Genomic DNA, 21,319 nt, shown 5'->3' on the forward strand with positions numbered 1-21,319 from the left:
AACTTCTCCTTCCTTTATGCCCTGCTTCTGTCTCTGCCTGCAGCTCTCACACATTTCATTCCACTGCAGTTAAACATCATGTTTATCATGCCAGTATTATACCATACAGTGAACTTATGGCTAACATCATCACCACACATAACAACGGGATATTTTAACTTCTATTTTACTTGAATGTTTGTAAAATTATGGCATCCAAAAACAGTATTAATGGGCTCATGGTCTGGAGAGTAAGTTAAAAATTAACTTCAGCTCAATTAAAAACAATCAGGCAACTCAAAATATTTGACTCATGAGGTTTCCAAGCGACAGCGAGGTCGCAGCTCCACGGAGTGCCGTGTCGACCCAGTAGAAAGGCATGCTGGGAGGCTGGCAGGCATGCGAGGCGCATCGATCCACCTGTAGCATCCAGCTGTTTGTTTACCAACAACAAATCAATGCAGCGCTCGGCTGGGGGCCGCCATGCCTGGCCTCTGGTCTGCTGGGTGCACTCACACACACATATATATATATATATATAGAGAGAATACACACACACACACACACATGCAGGCAGATGTAGGGGATTTATATAGAGTGAAGTCTGTCTTTGACCTGCTCCGGACTAAAGGAGCAGGGTTTTTTTAGGGTATGACATGATGTAGTTGTCTGCATATATAAGCCAAAGTGAGGTTGATATTTTCATTTTTAATTATAAAAAAGGGATGAGCAGCAGAAGATACTTTTAATTTTATATTAAATTTTTCCACAACCAATACCAAATACTGGAGGTTGTTAAGAACTGCTTAAAGCTAATGTTGGTAATCTTAAGACTAGCAAGAGTATTCTATATTCAAAAAAATACCCAACAGAAAAACCCAGCCCAGTGTTGCCAACTCTTTTCCAATGAAAGTAGCAGCACTAGCTCCGAAAGTCTAGAGAGAAAGTCACCAAATCGACAGCCACAGATACCAGATTGTTTTTTTTTTCAAAACTTTTGATTTGTTGATTGCAGGTTGATTGTCAGGATTTAATGATGATTTCAACAAATATAACAAAAATGATTTTGAAGAAGAATACCAACTCTAGCTTTAAGTGATCACCTTAAAATACTGATTGAGTTTCTGACAACTTTCAACGTGAATGTATAGGACTCCCCCTCTTAGTCGACGAATTGGCTATTTTGATCGTGGCTTTGGTTTAGTCAACCAGATTTTTTATGCTTTTTTTATGCTGAATGTTTCTAAGAAACTTAAGAGCACATCTCTGGTAAACACCAGATTTAAAGTGGTGCTTTTGTGTGATTCTTTGTGGAGGAATTCAGTTATACCCATCTGTCGATTAAATCAACTAATCGATTAGTCAACAAAAGTGTTAGTCGACTAAGAATTTCTTTAGACTAGTGTAAAGTCATCAGATTCATGACTCAAGCTGCGATTCCACACCTCTGCAATAACTTAATGTCAGGATCAAACTACATGATATGAGCCCTGGGAGGGGCAGGAATAAAAATGAGCATCGGGCACGGCAATCACTCGTTTTATCCCACATAACGTGTCATAGTGGAAGACAGACAAGGCAGCATCAGGGTGCCACATGCCACAGTATTTATAGCTGAAGGTAGTTTGCAATGCCTGTCCCTAGATGGGCCTTTATAAAAAAAGAACACAAAACACAAACAGGGATACAATAAAATGATCACAAAACTTAATGTCAAGCACGAGATCATTCATGGCTACATGACTGATCTCTTTTTAAAAACTGTTTCAGCTTGAGTTCCCATGATCATGATCAAGTTTGACTTCTGTAAGTAGGCAGCTCATGTTGATCCCCTGAACAAGAGACCTGAAGTACAACCATATTTATGTCAGGGACAGTTCACTGAACAGCGTGTTATATTGTACTACATTAATGATAACATCTGCCATTTTTCTCCACATGAATTCAGTCCACACAAGTAAGTCTACGACACGAATCAGGGCTTTTTTCGGTGAAGTGACGCCCTTGCTCATGTGTTTGTTTCCAGGTGACTGACCACAAAGGCACAGTGATGAGCTGTACGAGGCCGAGTGACGAGGAGGCATCCGGAGCCTTGCTCAGCGTTAGACTCATCCTCTACGGCACCTACCACCCACACAGCACCACGCACGGTATGTGAGAGTGTCAACCGCTCGCGCTACTTTGAACACATGCAAACTGAGGTGAGGATGGAGGCAGGGTTACTGTAGAGGTTTGACACATGCTCGGAGTGTACTTTTGAACAAACAACACTCACTGAGAGTCAAATTAATCAATGCATCAGTTAATTAAAAAGCAGAAAATTCAAAATAATTTAAAGGTGCTCTGCGATATCCAGAGCATTAATATATCATCAAACAACTATTTGCTATGTAAAGATATAGAGGAGTAATGTCTACCTGAGCAGAGAGTGAAGTCTCTGTCCCTCTGTGTGTGTTGTAATCTGAGCTTCTCCGTGCTTTGTTGACATAGCTGGGCCATGCATGCTTTTAGTGCATGTGAGCGTGCCCCACTGGCTAGCTCAGGGTTGCCGCTCTGCACTGATCTCATACGGCGGTTACAGCTGATAACGCCGTCCTGACCGTCGGCACCATTGCGAGAAGCATAGCACCCCCCCAGGTTAACACTGTTAGCTGTCAGCAATGTTGCCGTTGTTTTCACTGTTAGCGCTGTTAGCCCCGTTAGCTACGAGCTGTGGGCTCAGCCGTCGGCATGTTGAGAGCCATGCAGAGGCAAAAGAAATGCTCCCGATCACGCATTTAGCACCTTTAACTATATATACAATTTCAAATGTTCAAAAGTTTTCCACAAGTGCAGCGCAAAGAGTTCCCAACCCTCCACTCCCACCTCCACCTGCCTTCCACCTGCCATCTCTGCTCCTTTGGCTGAGGCAGTGTAGTCAGAAGAAGTCAGTCGGGCCACTGACCACAGGGACCGTGATGTGTAATTACAGCGTGACCCCTGGCTGCCCCTCCCCAGTCCCACCTCCTCCTCCACGGAGTGTGTCAGCTCCCTTGGTGCCCACGACCTCCACACACACACACACACACACACCTCGTTAGCCACACCGGCACGAAGCCACAGCACCGTCCTCCCGAGTCCCTGTCGGGGGTTTTAGGGTTGTTAGAATCACCGAGGCATGCTGGGAGAGAGACACGGAACCAGACTTTCCTGTTGATCTCTGTCAACGGGGGTTCCCACCGGTCAAGGAGGTCCTGGAATATCATGGACTTTTGAAAGATAGTCAGGAAAAGTCAAGGACCTTAACAAATTGACTGTTCAAGTTAGGACATTTTAGAGATGGATTTATTTGAGAACATTTTCACTCCTTATCTGTATTAAAACCCACATTATAACCCAACTTTACTACTAAAAAGTAGACCACAAGGAAAGAAGGAAGAACGTTTTTAGAGCACGAAAGCTCGGTTCAGGAAACCTGGAAAGAGGTAGAAAGGTCATGGAATTTCACCAGAGGGCCACAGTGGGAACCCTCTCTATCTGTGTGTGTGTGTGTGTGTGTGTGTGTGTGTGTGTCTGTGCGTGTGTGTGTGTGTGTGTGTGTGCGTGTGTGTGTGCGTGTGTGTGTGTGTGTGTGTGTGTGTGTGTGTGTGTGTGTGTGTGTGTGCGTGCGTGCGTGCGTGCGTGCGTGCGTGTGTGTGTGTGCGTGTCTGTGTGTGTGTGTCTTGCTCTGTTGCTCTCTCGTCTCTTTCTGTCAAGATGCTGATCTCTCTGTTGAGAAATCAATGGCTCTCCCTCCTCCTCCTCTCCCTCTCTCTCCATCCATCCATGTATCCCTCCCCGTGCTCCTGGATCTAACCCAAGTTCAAGCTGTTAGTCAATCTGCTGTCCACACACACACACACACACACACACACACACACACACACACACACACTACTCATTCACAGGTTCTTACAGTGTTTGCTATTCCTCAATCTTTTCCCCAATGACATCCTTCTGTAGTAGTTTACCGCCTCTGGACTTATAATTTCCAGACAAGCTATTTGGATATTTTCATGTTATTAATATATAGAAATGCTTCGAAATTTTGTGAAACAGTGTTATTTTTTATTTTTTTACCGAGACTTAGATGAGGTGATTGAAAGCACTCTCATGTCTGTACGCTAGAGCTAGAGCCAGAGGGCAATTAGCTTAGCTTAGCAAAACCTTGAGGTGCTGGGAGGCTTGCTTTACATTTCCAGAGATCTGTAGGCCAGCTGTTATGCTAAGCTAAGCTAACCATCTCCTAGCTCCAGCTTCATATTTCCCATACAGATGTGAGAGTGGTATCGATCTTCTCATCTAACTCTTGACCATAAAGTGAATATGTTTTCAATTATTTTTGAATTGTCCTCTTCTATTATGAGATGAGACACCGGGTTATTTTTACATCATATTTCATGGGCTAGAGAGACCAATCTCCAGATGTAGCCACATACACTACCTGGCTAAAAATATGTGGACATACTTAGACATACTTTTGGCCAGGTAGTGTATGTGGACACCTGGCCAAAAGATTCCAAAAGACAACACCTGAACAGAAATATATTTAAGCATGTCCCCTGAACATTACACCTGTATGTGATTGTTAAACATGTTCCAAAACCATGGACTTACCCCCAGATTGTGTAACCTGGCTGCAGGGATTTGCCCTCATTCAGCAACTGACTGTGCAGGGGCCAATTCGACTGTTATCAGGCTCATTAAATGTGCGTTATCGGTCGCTATAAGCATCATATATGTGGGTCAATAGGGGCCTCTTACACCTACTACATTGTAAAAGTGAAAGCGAAACTTAAAAGCAACACGTTCTAACATGTTGTCAAACTGAATGAAAGTTTTTTACACAAAACAATACAACTTCTTTAGGTTTAGGCAACAAAACCACTTAGTTAAGTTTAGGAGAAAAAGCGTGTTTTGGTTTAAAATAACTACTTTTGAAAAGTGAAACTTGTGAACACAAAGACAACTACACAATTTTGCTTTCACACGGGATACAAACCCCGGCCTCCTGGGTAAAAGTACTGTGCCACTAGAGGTCTCTGTCGTCTTCTTTTATTCCTTCTTTTGGTGATCTATCATGTGAATCGATGATTAAAAACCCAATATTGGGTGTAGCAGGCACCTTCTGACCCACATCTATGAGGCTTATAACCACTGATAACGCCCATTTAATGACCTGATAACAGTCTAATCAGCTGGTTAGGCTGTAGTGTGTGGTCATACCAAACTGGGAAAACCATTTTGTTATGGCTTTGTTCTGGTCCTTTCAACAACTGTTGTCACAAAGTTGGAGGGACACTAATGTTTAAAATATCTTTGTTTGCTTTTTTTCTGAATTGGAGCGAAGGGGCCAAACCATGAAAAACAACTCCAGAACTACTAAACTAGTTTGTGCAAAAGTGTGTCCACATATCTTTTATAGTTCATATAGTGCACAATATCATTTAAGATTACTTGTCATTTTGGCACGGAGCCTGTAAATGTCACAATTTTCACCTGGTATCAGAAATAAATCACACACTTCCTCGCCAGAAAGTTTTACTAAAGGATCTGTGGGGAGATTTAATGATTTCTGATTATTATAGACCACACACACACATACCAGTGGGAGTAGAAATTACTACGTAAATAATGTTTACTGATTTTCTGTGACCCGCTGTGTCCTCTGTTAAAGCCCCCGCACCTCGGTAGTTCATCGGAGTAAAACAGGAGTACGGTTTATTTGGTACACTCATCTAAAACCACCGCAGTCTACAGCAGCGCTGCAATGAATCACACCTTCCTGAAGGTCATAATGTTTCAGTTTGTGATGAAACTGTTTTAGAGAGACATGTCCACCTCTTATATGTTAATGAGGGTAGATCAAATATTAGAAACACCTCTCAGTATAATGCAGTTTAACAGTACCACAAACTACAGCCTCCAAAATGATCATACAGTTGAATCAACAGCTCTCTAGAACAGTTTCAGCAAAAACAGATAATTTCAACCTTCCCGAAGGTCGGATTTAATGCAGACCTCTTATATAATGGCAACTGATTGATGATTTTGATGTCTATGATCTCATTACTTATCGGGAAGGTGCTGAAACTCTGATGCATTCCTTTAATTTACATCACAGTTGACCTACTTGCAGATATAATTTTCAGTGTTCAGACAGTTTTAGACATTTAGAACACTTATGTAAATGTACTTTTGTCTGCCTTCAAGTGAAGCCAACTGCATTTAGAGGACAGAAACTGTGATACTTAATGTCATATATGTAATTGTTTTCAGAGCTACAGTAAATGAGCAGTCCATTTATTTTGTTCTCTCGCTCTCTCTCTTTTATGCCAGTAAGCCAGCAGATACCACACAGTGAGCTTCATGATGTGGAGGATGAAGCTCCAGCTCCGTGTGTGTGTGTGTTTTTTGCGTCGCTTCTCCGCCTCCGTATACGTGCTTGCCCCTGTTTGTGTTTGTTTGGTGGCTGTGCGGCAAGTGAAGGTAAATTGCTGTGATTATGTGGCAGTAATTGAACAGGGATGGTGTGTTTAATTGAGTTGTTGTTTCCTGATGTTCCTCTGTAGTAGCAGGAGCCGCCGCGCTGACAGGTGCCTCGTCTCGCCTCGCCGAGATGAGAGTTTTTTTTATATATATATATATACCGACCGTCACGTAGGCTTTGTTGTGTCTTTTTTAGCCGTGTTTCTGTGTGTTTTGGCTTAATGGTGTTTGTTTGGTCGAAGGATGTGTGTGTCAGCAGGAAGAGGGAAGCGTGGGGTTTTGTGAGATGGTTCTCTGAGCTCTGACAAGTTATATACATAATGTTTATATGTTTAGTTTTAAATGTGTGTATGTGTCTATGTATGTGTGTTTGAGAAAGAGACTATGCATGAATCACTTTGTGTTTTCTTACATGTCTGTGCACAGAATGTATATTAGGGCTGTCAATCGCTTAATATAGTTAATCGCGATTAATCGCACATTTTTAATCTGTTCAAAATGTACCTTAAAGGGAGGTTTGTCAAGTATTTAATACTATGATTGCTTTATGCAAATGTATGTAAACAGTATATTTATAATTGGAAATCAATTAACAACAAAAAACAAGGACAAATAATGTCCAGAAACCCTCACAGGTACTGCATTTAGCATAAAACAAGATGCTCAAATCATAACATGGCAAACTGCAGCCCAACAAGCAACAACAGCTGTCAGTGTGTCAGTGTTCTGACTTGACTATGACTTGCCCCAAACTGCATGTGATATCATAAAGTGTCTGTAAAGGGGAGACTCGTGGATACCCATAGAACCCATTTTCATTCACATATCTGGAGGTCAGAGGTCAAAGGACCCCTTTGAAAATTGTCATGACAGTTTTTATTTTGCCAAAATGTAACATAAGTTTTTAGTGTTATTTAACCTCTTTCGCAACAAGCTAGTATGACATGGTTGGTACCAATGGATTCATTAGGTTTTGTAGTTTCATATGATCTCAGTATCATCACTCTAGCTTTAAAACTGAGCCAGTGCCATCCTTCGAAAGATCGATTGCGTTAATGCGTTAAAGAAATTAGTGGCATTAAAACAAATTTGCGTTAACGCATTATTATTGCGTTAACTTTGACAGCCCTAATGCATACAGTATGTGTTTGCATGTTTGTGTTTACTTACATGTACTCTATATCAGAATCGGTGTGTGTGTGTGTGTGTGTGTATGTGTGTGTGTGTGAATGTGGCTCTATCTGATCTGCCTCCTGGGCTCTTTGGCCCAAATCAAATGGTAGGAAACATCAATTTCACCATCCCGTCTCTTCTTCCTCCTCCTCCTCCTCCTCCTCCTCCTCCTCCTCTCTCCTCCTCTAGCCTCCTCTAGCTCCTCACTCCTCTACTCCTCTCCTCCCCTGCTCGGTGTCTTGCTCTCTGCCGAGGTGTGATTACGTTCCTCCTCCGAGCACCAGTGACCTAAAGGGGTTCAGCATGTGCGTGTACTATATGTGTGTGTGCATCAGTGTGTGTTTGGTGACTGGTTGGTGATCTGAGCAGCCCGGCGCTGCGCATTGTGCGGCGCAATTCACGGACGACGTCTCCAGATGAATGCCTCCATTCACAATTACAGCCTCTCCATTAGCTGCAGCCCTCGTCCGCCTTGTTGTTGTCTTTTCTTCTTCTCTGCAAAAAAAAAGCAAAAAAAAAGCAATTAAAGCAGGACAAAAACAAGCTGGAACACAAGCAGTGTACCTGGAAAAAGAAAAAAAACAGCAAGGGAAGGGGTGTGGGAGTGTGTGCGTGTGTGTGTGGGGGGCGGTGATTCGTCAGTCGGGGTTCACACTACACACTATCTCTGTTTTATTCTTGAGAAAATCCTCCTGGATTTATTTGAACATTCACGCATGAATGCCGTCTCCTCTAAGAGACTCGCACAACTACTCAATGTCGGATATATATTTTTGATTTTCCCGTCGTACTGTAGGTGTGCCTGTCTTACTGTTTCATTCTTAAAAGGATCAGATTACTTCACAAGCAGAGGAAGCGTGAGGAAAAACCCTCTAATGTGAGGACATTTTGGTGCTGATGTTCTTGAAGGGGCAAGTTTAGGATTAAAACTTTGATTCATGGTTATGGTAAAAGTTAGTTGTGTGATTCTTTATTTTTTTTCTACATTCAGTATCACACTATTTAGTACGTGATGCACAAAGAGGGAATATCTGCATTCCCAGTTTCAAGTCATTTTTTTAATCAAAATGAAACAAATAAGAAAGGCTGAATGAAAATGGCAAATGCAATGTTTTATCACAAAAGCAGACTGTTTCTTTATTTATTTAATTTTGCTGAAGAAATTCTGTAATGAATTTAATTGAAAACACTTTACTAATTATTAAAGATGTAAGTTTGGCATGATTTGCCTGTAAAGTGGCTGAATTTACGTAAAAAAATGTCCTGAAATATTTGTTCACCACAACCTTTTAGAAGGTGGACCTGGCTGTTTGTTATACCTATGTACAAGCTGCCATCACGATTGAATGATGACTGCTGGTTTATCATAAAACTAACAAAGTTTCACTTCTTTATTTTAGTCTTCAAACATTTTACTGTGACTCCTTCACAATAAAAGCTGCCCCGTGTTTCACCAGTTGTATGCTTTTAATGTGAAGAAACAGGAGTAGTTTGTTATGTTTGGTCTGCATTAGCAAAGTCGAGAAGTATTAAGTCACAACACTTACTTACTAAAACAATACAGCTCTGACATGACTGTAGAATAAACAATGAGGATGACATCAATGAGATAAAACTACAAAAAGTGGGTTACATGTTGCATCGTTTTCCTGTCAATCCCTCAGGAATCTCACGCAGGAATGATGGACTCCACCACTAACAACAAAAACTACAATATAGAGGCTAAATTACAGAATGTAAATACATTGAACAGCTTCTGTTGATCATGAATAGTCTCAAAAACAAGTCGAGTCAGTTGTATTTGTATAGCCCAATATCACGAATCACGAGTTTGTCTCAGGGGGGTTTTACAGTCTGTACAGGATACGACACCCTCCGTCCTTTACAGTACGACCCTCTCATCGGATAGGGAGAAACTTAACCAAAAAAAAACTCTTTTAACAGGGGGAAAAAAATGGAAGAAACCTCAGGAAGAGCAACAGAGGAGGGATCCCTCACAGATGTCGTGATAAGGATTGTAACTTTAAGTTAACTCAGCAAATACTAACTGATTCAAGGGTTTTTAAGTCAGAAAAAGTGACCCTGAAAGACTTGTGTTTGTTCTTTTATTTTCTTTATTACTCCAGCTTAATAAATGTATTTAGAGACCTCATTTAAATATGATCTATTATCAAACATTTGCGCAAAATGCACTTGACATTTGGATTGAAACGTAGCTACTGAGGTAGACAGTGCCATGCTCCGCTTTAACAGTAGTTCTATGCTTTCTCTTTTCTTTTTCCTGCTTCAGAGGGACTCCTGCAGAGCATTGTGTCCATGGGGTCGCGTCACCCCGTCCCTCACGGGGGGGTGTACCGGAGGGACCGTTACCAACCCCTGATTCAGTGGGTCTACCAAATGGAGAGAGACAGGAAGGTACGGGCTGCTGATATCACCGTCCCAGCCAGACACAAGGTACGGTACTGTACACAGAGCCAGAACACACATGTTTCACACACACTGTGATTTACTATTCCAATAAATCACTGGCGCCGCCTAATTTCCTATGGATTTCAATTTCCCCCTGGACATATCTGCATTGATCAACTTCAGGTGTGAGGATGTGCCAGGCGTCGCTCACTGTGACACTGAAGAATGGCTCGCAGATCATTACGTGTGCATGTATCTGTCTTTGTGTGTGTGTGTGTGTGTAGGGGTACGACAGTGGGATTTGTGCACATGCAGCGTTTCTGTTCAACACTGTCGTCACCGCCGAGGCTTCAGGATACAAATCCTCGAGTCTGAGTAATAACATCTGAAAATGTCAGAATCCTACAGACAGAGACGGTTGAATGGGGACTTGAGAGATATTGTTATTCTGATCATATCTGCTCAGTCTAGGCCTGATTATGAGGAACAATTAAATATCATTCTAAGCTTCACCGACAGTTGTTACCGCAGAAACAAGAGCAGGATATGTAGCTCCCCCCTTTGAAATTAGAGGACGTTTTGTGGTCTATCTTTCAGCGCTATAGTGTCTGAACTGAAACAAATACAATTCCCTTTCAGACTATTATCCTCGCACAATCACCGAAGCCTTCTATCTGTGTCCTTTACTGCCGCATTATGAGGCCAATTACAGCTCTGACAAAAAGTGTGCCGCTGGACAACAGGTAGCTCTGTTTGTGTGCACGTCGCCGCCTGACATGTCCTTGCAGGGGTACACGGTCCCCGGGCCTGTAGATGAGTTTTGAGCCAGTCTTACGAGGCAACGACAAGGCCTGACAACGTCTTTACCCCGAGTTCCTCCCCTAGAGGCAGATCTGAATGGATCGTAGAGGCAAGGAGGAGAAATAAATTGGAGAAAAGGATAAATCGATGCTTGGCGGAGAGGCAAACAGACCTTCCAACCCCCGGCCCAGACACGCACACACACACACACGTACCACGGCGTGGCTTTTTTTCCTTGGGCTGTATTGGATTGGTATGCAGAGCCGAGGAGAGAGACGCTCAGAAAAAGACTTGGCCTACAAATGATGTCCTTTGTTTGATCCACTAGGTTGGGGGGGTGGGGGGGGATGTGGTGGTTGGTTGGTGGGGGGGTGGATGGGGAGGGTCGTCCCACAGAGACGGTGGAAGGGCTGGGAAACAAACATCTCTGTCTGTGAGCCTCTCTCTTCCTCTCTCTCGCTCTCTCTCCCCCCTCACTAACAGCTTCTCATCTAAGGGAGGAGAGAGAGATCAGTTCCGGGGAAAGCTGGTTGTCATCTGTTTCTGTTGATGACTTAGAGGACAGACAGGATATGCTGTAGGTGTGTGTGCATTCCAGTGCTTGGATAGATGCTAAATCTATCAATCTGAAGGATATTTCTGGTTTATTACCACTTTTTGTAGTTTTGGTCATCATTTCTATTGGTATTAAATAACGCTGTGCTTACTAAGTTAATTGCTGAGATCAATGAAAACAAGCAAATCAGACAATCAGACAGATGTGTTATGTTATCATAACCCAAAACTACAAAAATACGGCCTAGATTTATCCTTTACGACTCATTTGGGCCTCATGCAGCAACATTTTCGTATTCTTATCCTAAATGTCTGCGAGGTTTACGTACGAGTGTTCCAAGTCTGCACAGACTCGACGTAAATCGCTTGTTTCAACTTAATGAATGACGCCTGTTCACGAGGTTTGATCGTTATTATCAACGCTATATAAAGCTGCCCTTTCCACTCCATTTTTGAGGAAGTTTAATCCACTAAAAATGTCATACAAAAGTGAAAAAGACAAACGTAATACTGCAGAGCTCGAAGCCCTGTTTTTGTAAATTCAGCAGAAAAAAAATGTAGTGTCGGTAGTGGTGTTAGGGGATCGGAAAATATGGGGAAATATATCAGCGGTTGTCAACGCGGTGTCACGGCAGGGCAGTAACAGAAGGACAGGAAAGGAAGAAAGAATGGATTTACGTAAAGTTAGACGCCAAAAAACTTCTTGTTTAAGCCATTTGATCCATGACTTAAAGGGGAACTCCACCTAAATTAAGAATTCCAATATGTTATTTCCATAGCCGAGAAAAAGTTCAGCCAACATGTATATATGAGCTCCTCTCTCTCAAAGCCAGAAGCCAGAGAAGTAAGTCTCAAACTAGGGATGTCATGGGGTATACATTCTGGAGCTGCTCCATATGAATGGTAGACTGATTTTGTGGACTCATAGAGGGTTTGTTCTCTTTTTTTTATACCCAAATGAGCTTTAATCTATTGTTGTGTTGTCAGTTGTGAAACAGAAATTGTTCCCATATACTCAGATGATTCCCCAGGCTGCTCTCAGTGTCATCTAGAACATCTCTCCCATTCATTGTCTATGGAGCAGCTCCACACTTTATACTTGATGACATCACTAATTTGAGTTTTAGCCCTCTAGTTTTTGGATTTGGGAGAGAGTTGTTCATGTTGACTAATATTTTTGGACTGTCTTAGACCATAGGAATAACATGTATGAATTTTGAAAATGGGTGGACTCCATTATAGGTGACGTTACTTCCATAAAGAAAAAAAAAATTCTACTGAACTATGCAAGTCTTCATGGAAAGACACATATACCAGTACAATCTAAAAACAAAGATTAAAAATGCAATCAATTTAAATAGGTTGGTGAGTCTCTCAGTACACTGCCAAGACATGATGTACGTCACACTTTTATTTTATTTTTAGCCAACAGCTATGTCTGTCGGTTGGTTGGTCTGTCCACCACTTTGGTCTGAAATATCTCAACAAGTATTGGATGGATTGCCATGAACCTTTGCACAGACATTCATGGTCCACAGAGGACGAATCCTACTGATTTTGGTGATGACCCCTGACTTTTCCTCTGGCACCACCAGCAGGTCAAATGTGTAACTTATGCTCAACAGATTCAAGAAGAATTCAGGTCATTAAATACTAACTTAAAATACCTGTTTTCTATACTGTCATTCAGCTACTGTTACATACTTCAGCCCAGTTAATGTGTATAAAGACCCAAATTGCATTTTATTTTTTGGGAAATATTTCAAACATTTGTGCAAATTTACTTGACATTTTGAAGGAGACATAGCTAGCAAGACAGGCAGTGCCATACAACAATTTAACAGAAGTTCCTCGCTATTTGGGATGAATTATAACAGCTGTATTTTGTGTTTGGTACTAATTATCAAATTTTATGGTGAACATGTTAAACCTACTGAACTTCAGCATTGTCATTGTGAGCATGTGAGCATGTTGACGTGAGCATTCAGCTCAAAGCGCCGCTGTGCTGTACAGCCTCACAGAGCTGCTAGCGCGGCGGTAGACTCTTAGTCTTACATTTTTATTTTAGTTGATTTTGGAAACATGTTTAGACCTTAAACTCATTCAGACCAGGACATCATAAGTCTTAAGTCAAACAAGTGTTGTCAACAGGCCTGGACCACAAGTGGTTCTTGCATGAAGTTTCATGAAGTCAGACCAACTTCATTCTCAAAACAAATTTTTAAGATGCTATCAAATCAAAACCTCAAACTGAACTCCAATTATTTATGCTCCTTCCATATTTTTGCTCCATCACTGCTCTACACTCCAGCACACTATTTCTATTTCTCCTGTTTCAGAGACATACAACATTCTCAGCTCTTCACCAACAACAGCATACGATGCCATTTATTTTAGCTTGGGAGTTCTCTTTTCGCTCCATGTCTTTTTATAGTTTTGCTGTTCATACTGTACTCCCCGCTGTGCCTCTATTTTCATGAATGCTGTGAGAAATAATTGAAAGCGCCGTGTACGCTGCCGTCTGTTGCAGCGCTCCCACTTCCTCATGCCTTGTAAATACTGTATCACTGAAGCCCCCGCTGTAAGCTGCCGGCTCGGGATTCCTCACAACTCTGAGACGTCAACACTCACTAAAAACTTGAGCCAAGATCAAATCGTAACCGGAGTCTGAAACGTCGCTCCCGTGGACAGAGCCAGTTTTTTGATTGATTTCAAATTCAGCTGTTTGTCCTTGTCTTTTTCCTTGAGAAAACAGGGTTGAATCAGATTTCTTCTGGTGTTTTCTCATTTTTCTTTCACTCATGACATCCATAAGGAGGGGGGGTGGGGGAGGGGGATGTCAAAGGAGTCGCAACCCCTGCTGCAAGTGGTGCTGGTGTGAAGAGCGACAGACGGAAGACCTCAAGGAGTCTTAACAAGAACAAATAATGTGCCACAACAACTATAAATAAATCATGACATATTAGAATCAGATTAAAGGGCCACTTCACAGATTTTACACATACGGTCCGTCTACTAGTCATAGGGAATACTCCTCCGACTGTGCAAACTGTTCTCATATAATATCTTCAGTCACTCTGGAATGAATTTGTTAAGTCTGAGAAAACAACCCGTGATGATGTCACAAGGTTTGGGCGTGGCCAATTTTTAACAAAAAGGCTACGTTACAAATTAATGATGAAGGTCGAAAAGCGCGGGTGTTTAACAAAAAGAGGGTTCTATTGGTTGCATTATGGGAAATGTAGTACCTAACATTTCAGGAGCTTTGCCCATATGACTAAAATTCGGCATATCTCTGCCTTTTTATCTTGTGTGTTGCCAAACAAATAGTTTTTTTTTTAAAATCCTGGAATACACCTTTAATATAATTACTGCAATGAATTCTGAAATCGTCTTTTGTAATCCTGGGTTTCATCCTCAGAAACAGGATGCTCTATATACTAGCCTACCATTTATTTGTCTTTAACACCAAATATCTGTTCCATCATCCAGATGTTGAAGATTCCTGGAGACTTAATGTTGGATAAGCTGACCCTCAACAAGCCCCTGAGGTCCAGTATGGCTTTCCAGGTAAGCTGAAGCACCACATTTCCAGACAGTACAGTCAAATTTCCATCCAGAAAATCTGTAAAATTGATGCGCATTTCCACCAACTACTGTTATGCGAATATCAGGAGTTGGTTCATCCAAATGAATGGTTGGTGGCGCTTATTCTCTTAAATCACTTCAGAAAAAGATGGCGCTAGTTTTATGTCTCTTCGTTGGAGCTAAAGTTTGCTTTGTTTGTTCGATTTGCCTCTGTTTATTTTCCCTTGCTAAGTTTTATTGGCACTTAATCACGTTTTGTCTTTATCAACACACCAACTTTTCCACCTCAGCCAAGCGTAAAAAATGTTTGCAGATATTCCGACTTTTTTTTCCGAATTTAATGTGTTTTTTATGCATAGATAGAAAATTTGTGTTTTCTTACTGGACATCTGGAACAATTAATTGACAGAATTATTATTATTATTATGTTTTATTATAATTGATTAATCCTGTCATCCTGTCATTTATTTCATGCAAAAAATGACAGCCATTCCAGCCTCTCAACTGTGAGGATTTGCTGTCTTTCTTTGTTAACTGAATGTCTTTAGGTTTCAGATTGTTGGTTGAACAAAACAAGGAATTTGACATCATCACAGACAAACATCACGTTGGGCTTTAGGAAATGATGCCAGGCATTTCTCATTACTTTATGACATTTTATAGACAAAAGGGTTAATCAATTCAGTTAGAAAATGGACAAAAAGGGCTGTGCCGATACCATTTTTTTGGGCTTCGAAGCCTCGGTGAGAAATATTCGAAGGTGTTCGAAGCTTCGCGAGCAGTGCAGCGCGGCGCGGCAGGCTGACATGTTCTTCTGTCTGTCTGTCTCAATCTCCCCTGTTTCGATGCCCGGGACAGTGCCACTGCTACACTGCTGTACACACACGCACCTCCACACGCAAACAAACAGCGATATCCGTCTGAGAATAACTAATAAAAAATAATGTTGAATATTAATAACGAATAATGTTGTGGGGTTATTCCTTATTTCATGGGTTATTTTGGGATATATACATTATTACATACGAAATCACACATAAAAAATAACTTAATAAACGAAGCATTCGAATAGTGATTTGGAGGTCGAATACCATGGCAACGGTCAAAGCTTCGAAGCATTCGGGTCAGCCCTAGAAAATATTAAGATTAGCTGAAAGTAATAGTTTCAGCGCTAGTTGCTTTTAGCTTCTATTTATTTCCTGTATAAAGTTTTCTCATGTCATGCACTCATAACAATACTATATCCAACAGTTACATCGGATAGATGTTGTAAAGAAGTCCTCCACGGGGTCAGGAGCTTCTGCTGTGAAGGAGCGTCATGAGACAAAGACCATCAGGGATGATGTGGACAGACAGACCAGGTCCTTACCATCACATGTTCTCCAGGATGTCGTCAACAGTCCGACTCTTCAGATCCAGGAGGAGGAGGAGGAGGAGAAACCGTGAGCAGAGAGGCAGGGGGTAAGCACAGGGCATCGGGCAGGGAACTGGAAGAAACAAACATGAACCACGGTTAAATAAAGACTGTTATTTTCCACAGTGCAGCAAGCCAATTGATCATGAATCAATTCCATGTACAGTACTTTGACTGTGTGGCCTCAGAGTCGGCACACATTATTTATTGTGGTCTTACTAGCTCGGCTTTAAAACTCAATCACTCCACAGAAACACACACACTAACGTATAAATCTGTCCCCCAAAAACAAATAGTCTCAGGAGCCAGGTCTCTGCACACACCTTCCCTCCCCCTTTTGCTTTCAGATGTTGCAAAAGGTTAGTGAAAGATATGTTTGTCTTTTTCCACTTCATTGAAGGGTGAATTCAGCTCAGCGCAATAAGAAATGGATTACCCATTCATTAAAGGGGCTGTGTCACTCCTCATTGAGTTGGACAAATAGCAAATTAATTTCTAGCCGCCTAATTTCTCTCTGTTCTCCGCTGACTCTCCGATAACGTCGAATTACTGATCACAGCCATGCGAACTCCCTCAACTTTTTATCAATTCATTAAAAAATGTGCCACAGCGGAGATGCGACAGAAGGAAATTCTCTCTCTTATTTCTGCTTCCTTTACCACCACAACGCCGTGTCTACAAACACAGATCAACTCAAGTGTTTAATTGAAATTAGGATATTAAAAACACCAGAAACCGTTGCAGACGGTGTTGGAAAAAGTTGTTGGAATCAGCCAGAAACTTTTTTTTTTTTTTTTTACCAGTGCATCTCAATGTGAAACAGAGATGTCAAGTGCAGGTCTGTAGGTAAATGGTGTTTTGTAAAGTAGCGGTAGTGTATTGACAGGGCAGTATTGATGTTTCAATTAGAGCAGCGTTACATAGTGCCGCAGCATGGTAACACGGTGCGTCTCCTGCCATCTGCTCTGCCTCCACGTCTGACGAACGAGGCACGTGGGGCTAATCGAGCCGCACATGAGCAATGGGACCGCGAGATGTAACACACACACACACACACTTATCCTATACGCACGTCCTTATGCAGAAAAATGGGGGGGGGGGAAGACGAGGGAGAGCTCCTCAGCCCTGCTGTTTAAACAGCCTTCAGAAAGCCTGTGATTCCTCCCCTTCTCCCTTCACATGTGCCACCGGAGCAGCCAGCAGGTTATTTCTCTGACAAGGAAAACGGGCAAACACACCAGATGCACGAGTTAAAAATTCTTCAAAAGCTCATCTGACGGGTAGACAAAAAAAGGGAACGGCTTCTGCCAGGTTTTCTCGTGCTGGGACGGTCTGAAATAACAGTGTGCATTATGCCTGGCGTTATTGCCTGCCAAACCACACGAATCAAAGACCTCATTGTGTGGATTACCTCGTTAATCTGTTGATGCCATTGAGTAGTATTGCAGGTGTTAATGTGCCAGGTTTTTTTCTCTCTCCCTCTCTCTCTCTCTCTTCTCTTATTAGGGAGGTGTAGCGTTAGGTTGGTAATCTGCTTTAAATGCTTTCTGGGGAATGAGACGCGCTGAAACCCAGCCAAGAGAACTCTGCTATCGTGAAGAGCTTTCTCTTAATACAGCGCACACAGAGGGGACTGACTGACTGATGCCAACGGGGACGAGCTAGCGAGCTACACGCCCCACGCCACTTGTTGAAATATATGACTGTATGAATAATGAAAGGGGAAGAGGAAAGTGATATTGCTAAAGCAGTCCCACAATGACATCCATCACAGGAATGCCTCATTGCCTCTTCTTCTTCCTCTGTTTCCTCCCTAGAAAAAAAAAAAAAAAACTCCCAAGTTGTGTCTCTTTGGAGGAGCTCTAACCAAAGCTCAGCTCTGTGCCTTGCCCGAGCTGATTTAGAGGTGAACTCCTAAACCGAAAGAGAGAGAAAGATAAAGAGACAGAAAGAGAGAAAGACAGAGGGAAAGGGACAGAAAGAGAGGTAATCCTCCCCTTTTTTCTGCTCCCCAGGGTGGTCTCTTCATCCAGGGCCTCAAAGAGGGGACAGAATACACCTTCCTGCTACAATGGAGGGGACCCACAGGGGCTGTTGCTATCTGAGTGTGTGTGTGTGTGTGTGTGTGTGTGTGTGTGTGTGTGCGTGTGTGTGGGTGCAGCTTTAAGCAGGCCTTTGAGTGGCCTAATTGCATTGGAATACAGCAGTCTGAGAGCTGGCTCAGATCACGGCGGGCTGCTGGAGGGGTTAGCGCCCGCACCTCGACAGCCACACTCAGCAAAAGAGCCCCGGCACAATGCACACAATTAATGCTCTCCCTCTCGTTAACTCTCTCCCCACTTTTTGTCCTCTTCTACTTTTCCTCTCATTCTCCTCCTCCTCCTCCTCCTCCTCCTCCTCTTCACCCCGTATCTCTCTCCTCTCCTGTTCCTCCCTCCCTCCCGACCCAGTATGCAGTCACTCACCCACTGTATTAATCCTCCCATACAGCCTGTCAATCTCCCCCCCTCTTTGATGCACACAACAATTACAGTAAGGATGAAAGGCGTGGGTCGGCTCTCGTTATGTAAGACTCGAGGCGAGCCTTAACGAGAGTTATTGATATCTGAACAGCTAATCTGAAATAAAACCCCAACAACATGACATCTCTGTTATTATTACTTTGCGGCGATTGATCTGTGCATGATTAAAAAGTATTGAATGCTTTGTCTTTCACTGTATATATATATATTCCATAGTGTAACAATAAACCTGGGATATCTTTAATTTCAAGGATCTAATCTTGGATCAGTTTTTCTGATTTCTTTATACTGTATCTGGTCTGAGTCAAACAAGTCAAAGTTGTGGCAAGGCAAAGAAATATCCAGTTAGCCGTGATTGTTCCCTAAAGGTGAGACTGTAATAAACCATTAATGCTCCAACGGGGACTATTTTGTGTCTTTGTGGCACTAAATGCTAAAATGTTATTGTACCTCATTGGATTATATCTCCTATTGTAATAGTCCAAACATGCCTATCCATACACATAGTTAGATATGAAAGGATTAATCGATCAACAGAGAATTCATCTGCAACAATTTTAATAATTGATTAATCGTTTAAGTTATTTTTTAGGTAATACATTCAAGCTTCCCAAATATGAAATATGCTGGTTCCTTCAACCTCTATGATGATAAACTGAATATCTTTTGGTTTTGGACTGTCGATTGGACAAAACAAGCAATTTAAAGATCCCCTCCAGACATGTTTTAAGACATAAAATACTGGGCTTGGATAATTTGTTTCCCATGTTTTTTTTCACAAAAAAAAATTTAATTACCTTGTTAAAAAAATCTTAAAATTACACCTGCTCCTTCGCCATCATAGAAAAGATACAGAAGCTATGAATACGCAAATATGTTTTACTTCCAAACTTTTAACTATTAGATTTAAGACGTCTCCTACTTCACTGAAAAGTCAGCTCTCACTCAATGTGCTTTTTTCAAGTTTCCACATCACGCTTGTGTAGAGTTGCATATTAGACTACGATGGGCTCCAGACTAGTTATGATGTCACAAAAATCCTCTCGTAAGTCAGGGTGTTAAACCGAGATATAAGATGAGAACTCCCTTACGCAGATAGACTTTTGTTTTTAAAAAAGAAAGTCTTATAGTGTCAAACTGCACAGTGAAGCTCCAACATCCAAGTCAAGTAACAATAAGCAAAACATATATTTTAGTGGAGGGGACTTTAAATATGTCATCTTGGGTTCTGGGAAATTGTGATTAGAGATTTTCACAGGTTTTATGATGACAACAATCAGTTGCAGCCTTACATGCAGTTATTTTGCACTGATGTTTGAATAGCATCCTTCTAAAATTATCACACATGGACTATAATTCTGTCAGAAATGACTGTATCCTCCTCCTAGAGTAGACAGTGGACACTAGTTCATTATATTAATACTGTATAGTTAGACAGATCCCAGCCTCTCTGCCTCCAGTTTGGACCTAACTGTCCTTGTCTTTAAATGGGGCTCAGTGGACTGTGTGCGTTGAACAATCAATGATTTAAAAAACATATCATACTCAACCAGCCCCTCCTTTGATTTTCTTTATTACGCCAGCCGTGTCTTAATAAAATCTAATTATTTCCGCTCACAGGACGCTTTCTGGTGAGAAATTGGCAGAGGGATGTGAGCTGATGTATGGGGAGACAGTCGCCTAATTAGAGCGTTAGAAATTGAATCTTTACAGCACACGGGTCATATAATTATCCTACTGTTAATTTAACGCTTACATTCTCGGCTGTTCATTTTTATTCCCTTAAATGTAGTTTGGCAGCGGCCCCTCAGTGCTCGGCGCTGTGTTTTTACTGTACGAGAGGAGGCAGCATGGCCCCTAACATTGGCCCCTCTGAGTGATTGAATAACTGAGGACCCTGCAGTCCAAATAACAAGGCTCGCATCATTTATGCATTGTTAAGCCATGTAATTGAAACGAGCCATAGTTTGCATATTACACCATTAAAATAATGTGCTTTGCGTTTCTCCCAACACGACTATTTAAGCCTGTGTGGCGATGTGGTAATTCCTTGAATTACAGCCTAATTACCACAATGTTCTTTTGATTTGGCCGATTTCAATGTTACGCCACAATAATGTTCAATATTACCAGAATGAATTACTGAGCCGTGCCTGGAAACTTTTGCTCGTATGACTTAAATCCTGGCAGCTTCATGTGCTATCAGTGCAGCTGGATTCACATCCATAAAGGATTATTAGCCTATGAAATGAGATCCATTAAAGGCCCAATCAGTAATACTTAATTGAAGAGCTTGAGTTATACATGGAATATGAGCATTTTGCTTCGCAACTGATCATCACGGGCCTGGTTTATATCACTGTTTACAGAT

At 41.8% G+C, this 21,319-nt stretch overlaps 1 protein-coding gene across 1 annotated transcript in view; it reads left to right on the forward strand.

Annotated features, from left to right (window-relative positions):
* LOC141779855 (furin-like protease kpc-1) overlaps window positions 1-20,229 on the forward strand; it is a 211,859-nt gene extending 191,630 nt beyond the window's left edge. Inside the window, exons 18-22 of the mRNA XM_074654880.1 lie at window positions 2,006-2,129; window positions 9,950-10,113; window positions 14,917-14,994; window positions 16,264-16,473; window positions 18,442-20,229. Of these exons, the coding sequence (XP_074510981.1) occupies window positions 2,006-2,129; window positions 9,950-10,113; window positions 14,917-14,994; window positions 16,264-16,458 (561 nt within the window). The 3' untranslated portion in view covers window positions 16,459-16,473; window positions 18,442-20,229. The remainder of the gene's footprint in view (window positions 1-2,005; window positions 2,130-9,949; window positions 10,114-14,916; window positions 14,995-16,263; window positions 16,474-18,441) is intronic.
* The last annotated feature ends 1,090 nt before the right edge of the window (window positions 20,230-21,319 follow it).

Source organism: Sebastes fasciatus, chromosome 12 (assembly GCF_043250625.1).
Source record: "Sebastes fasciatus isolate fSebFas1 chromosome 12, fSebFas1.pri, whole genome shotgun sequence".
Taxonomy (NCBI): Eukaryota; Metazoa; Chordata; class Actinopteri; order Perciformes; family Sebastidae; genus Sebastes; species Sebastes fasciatus.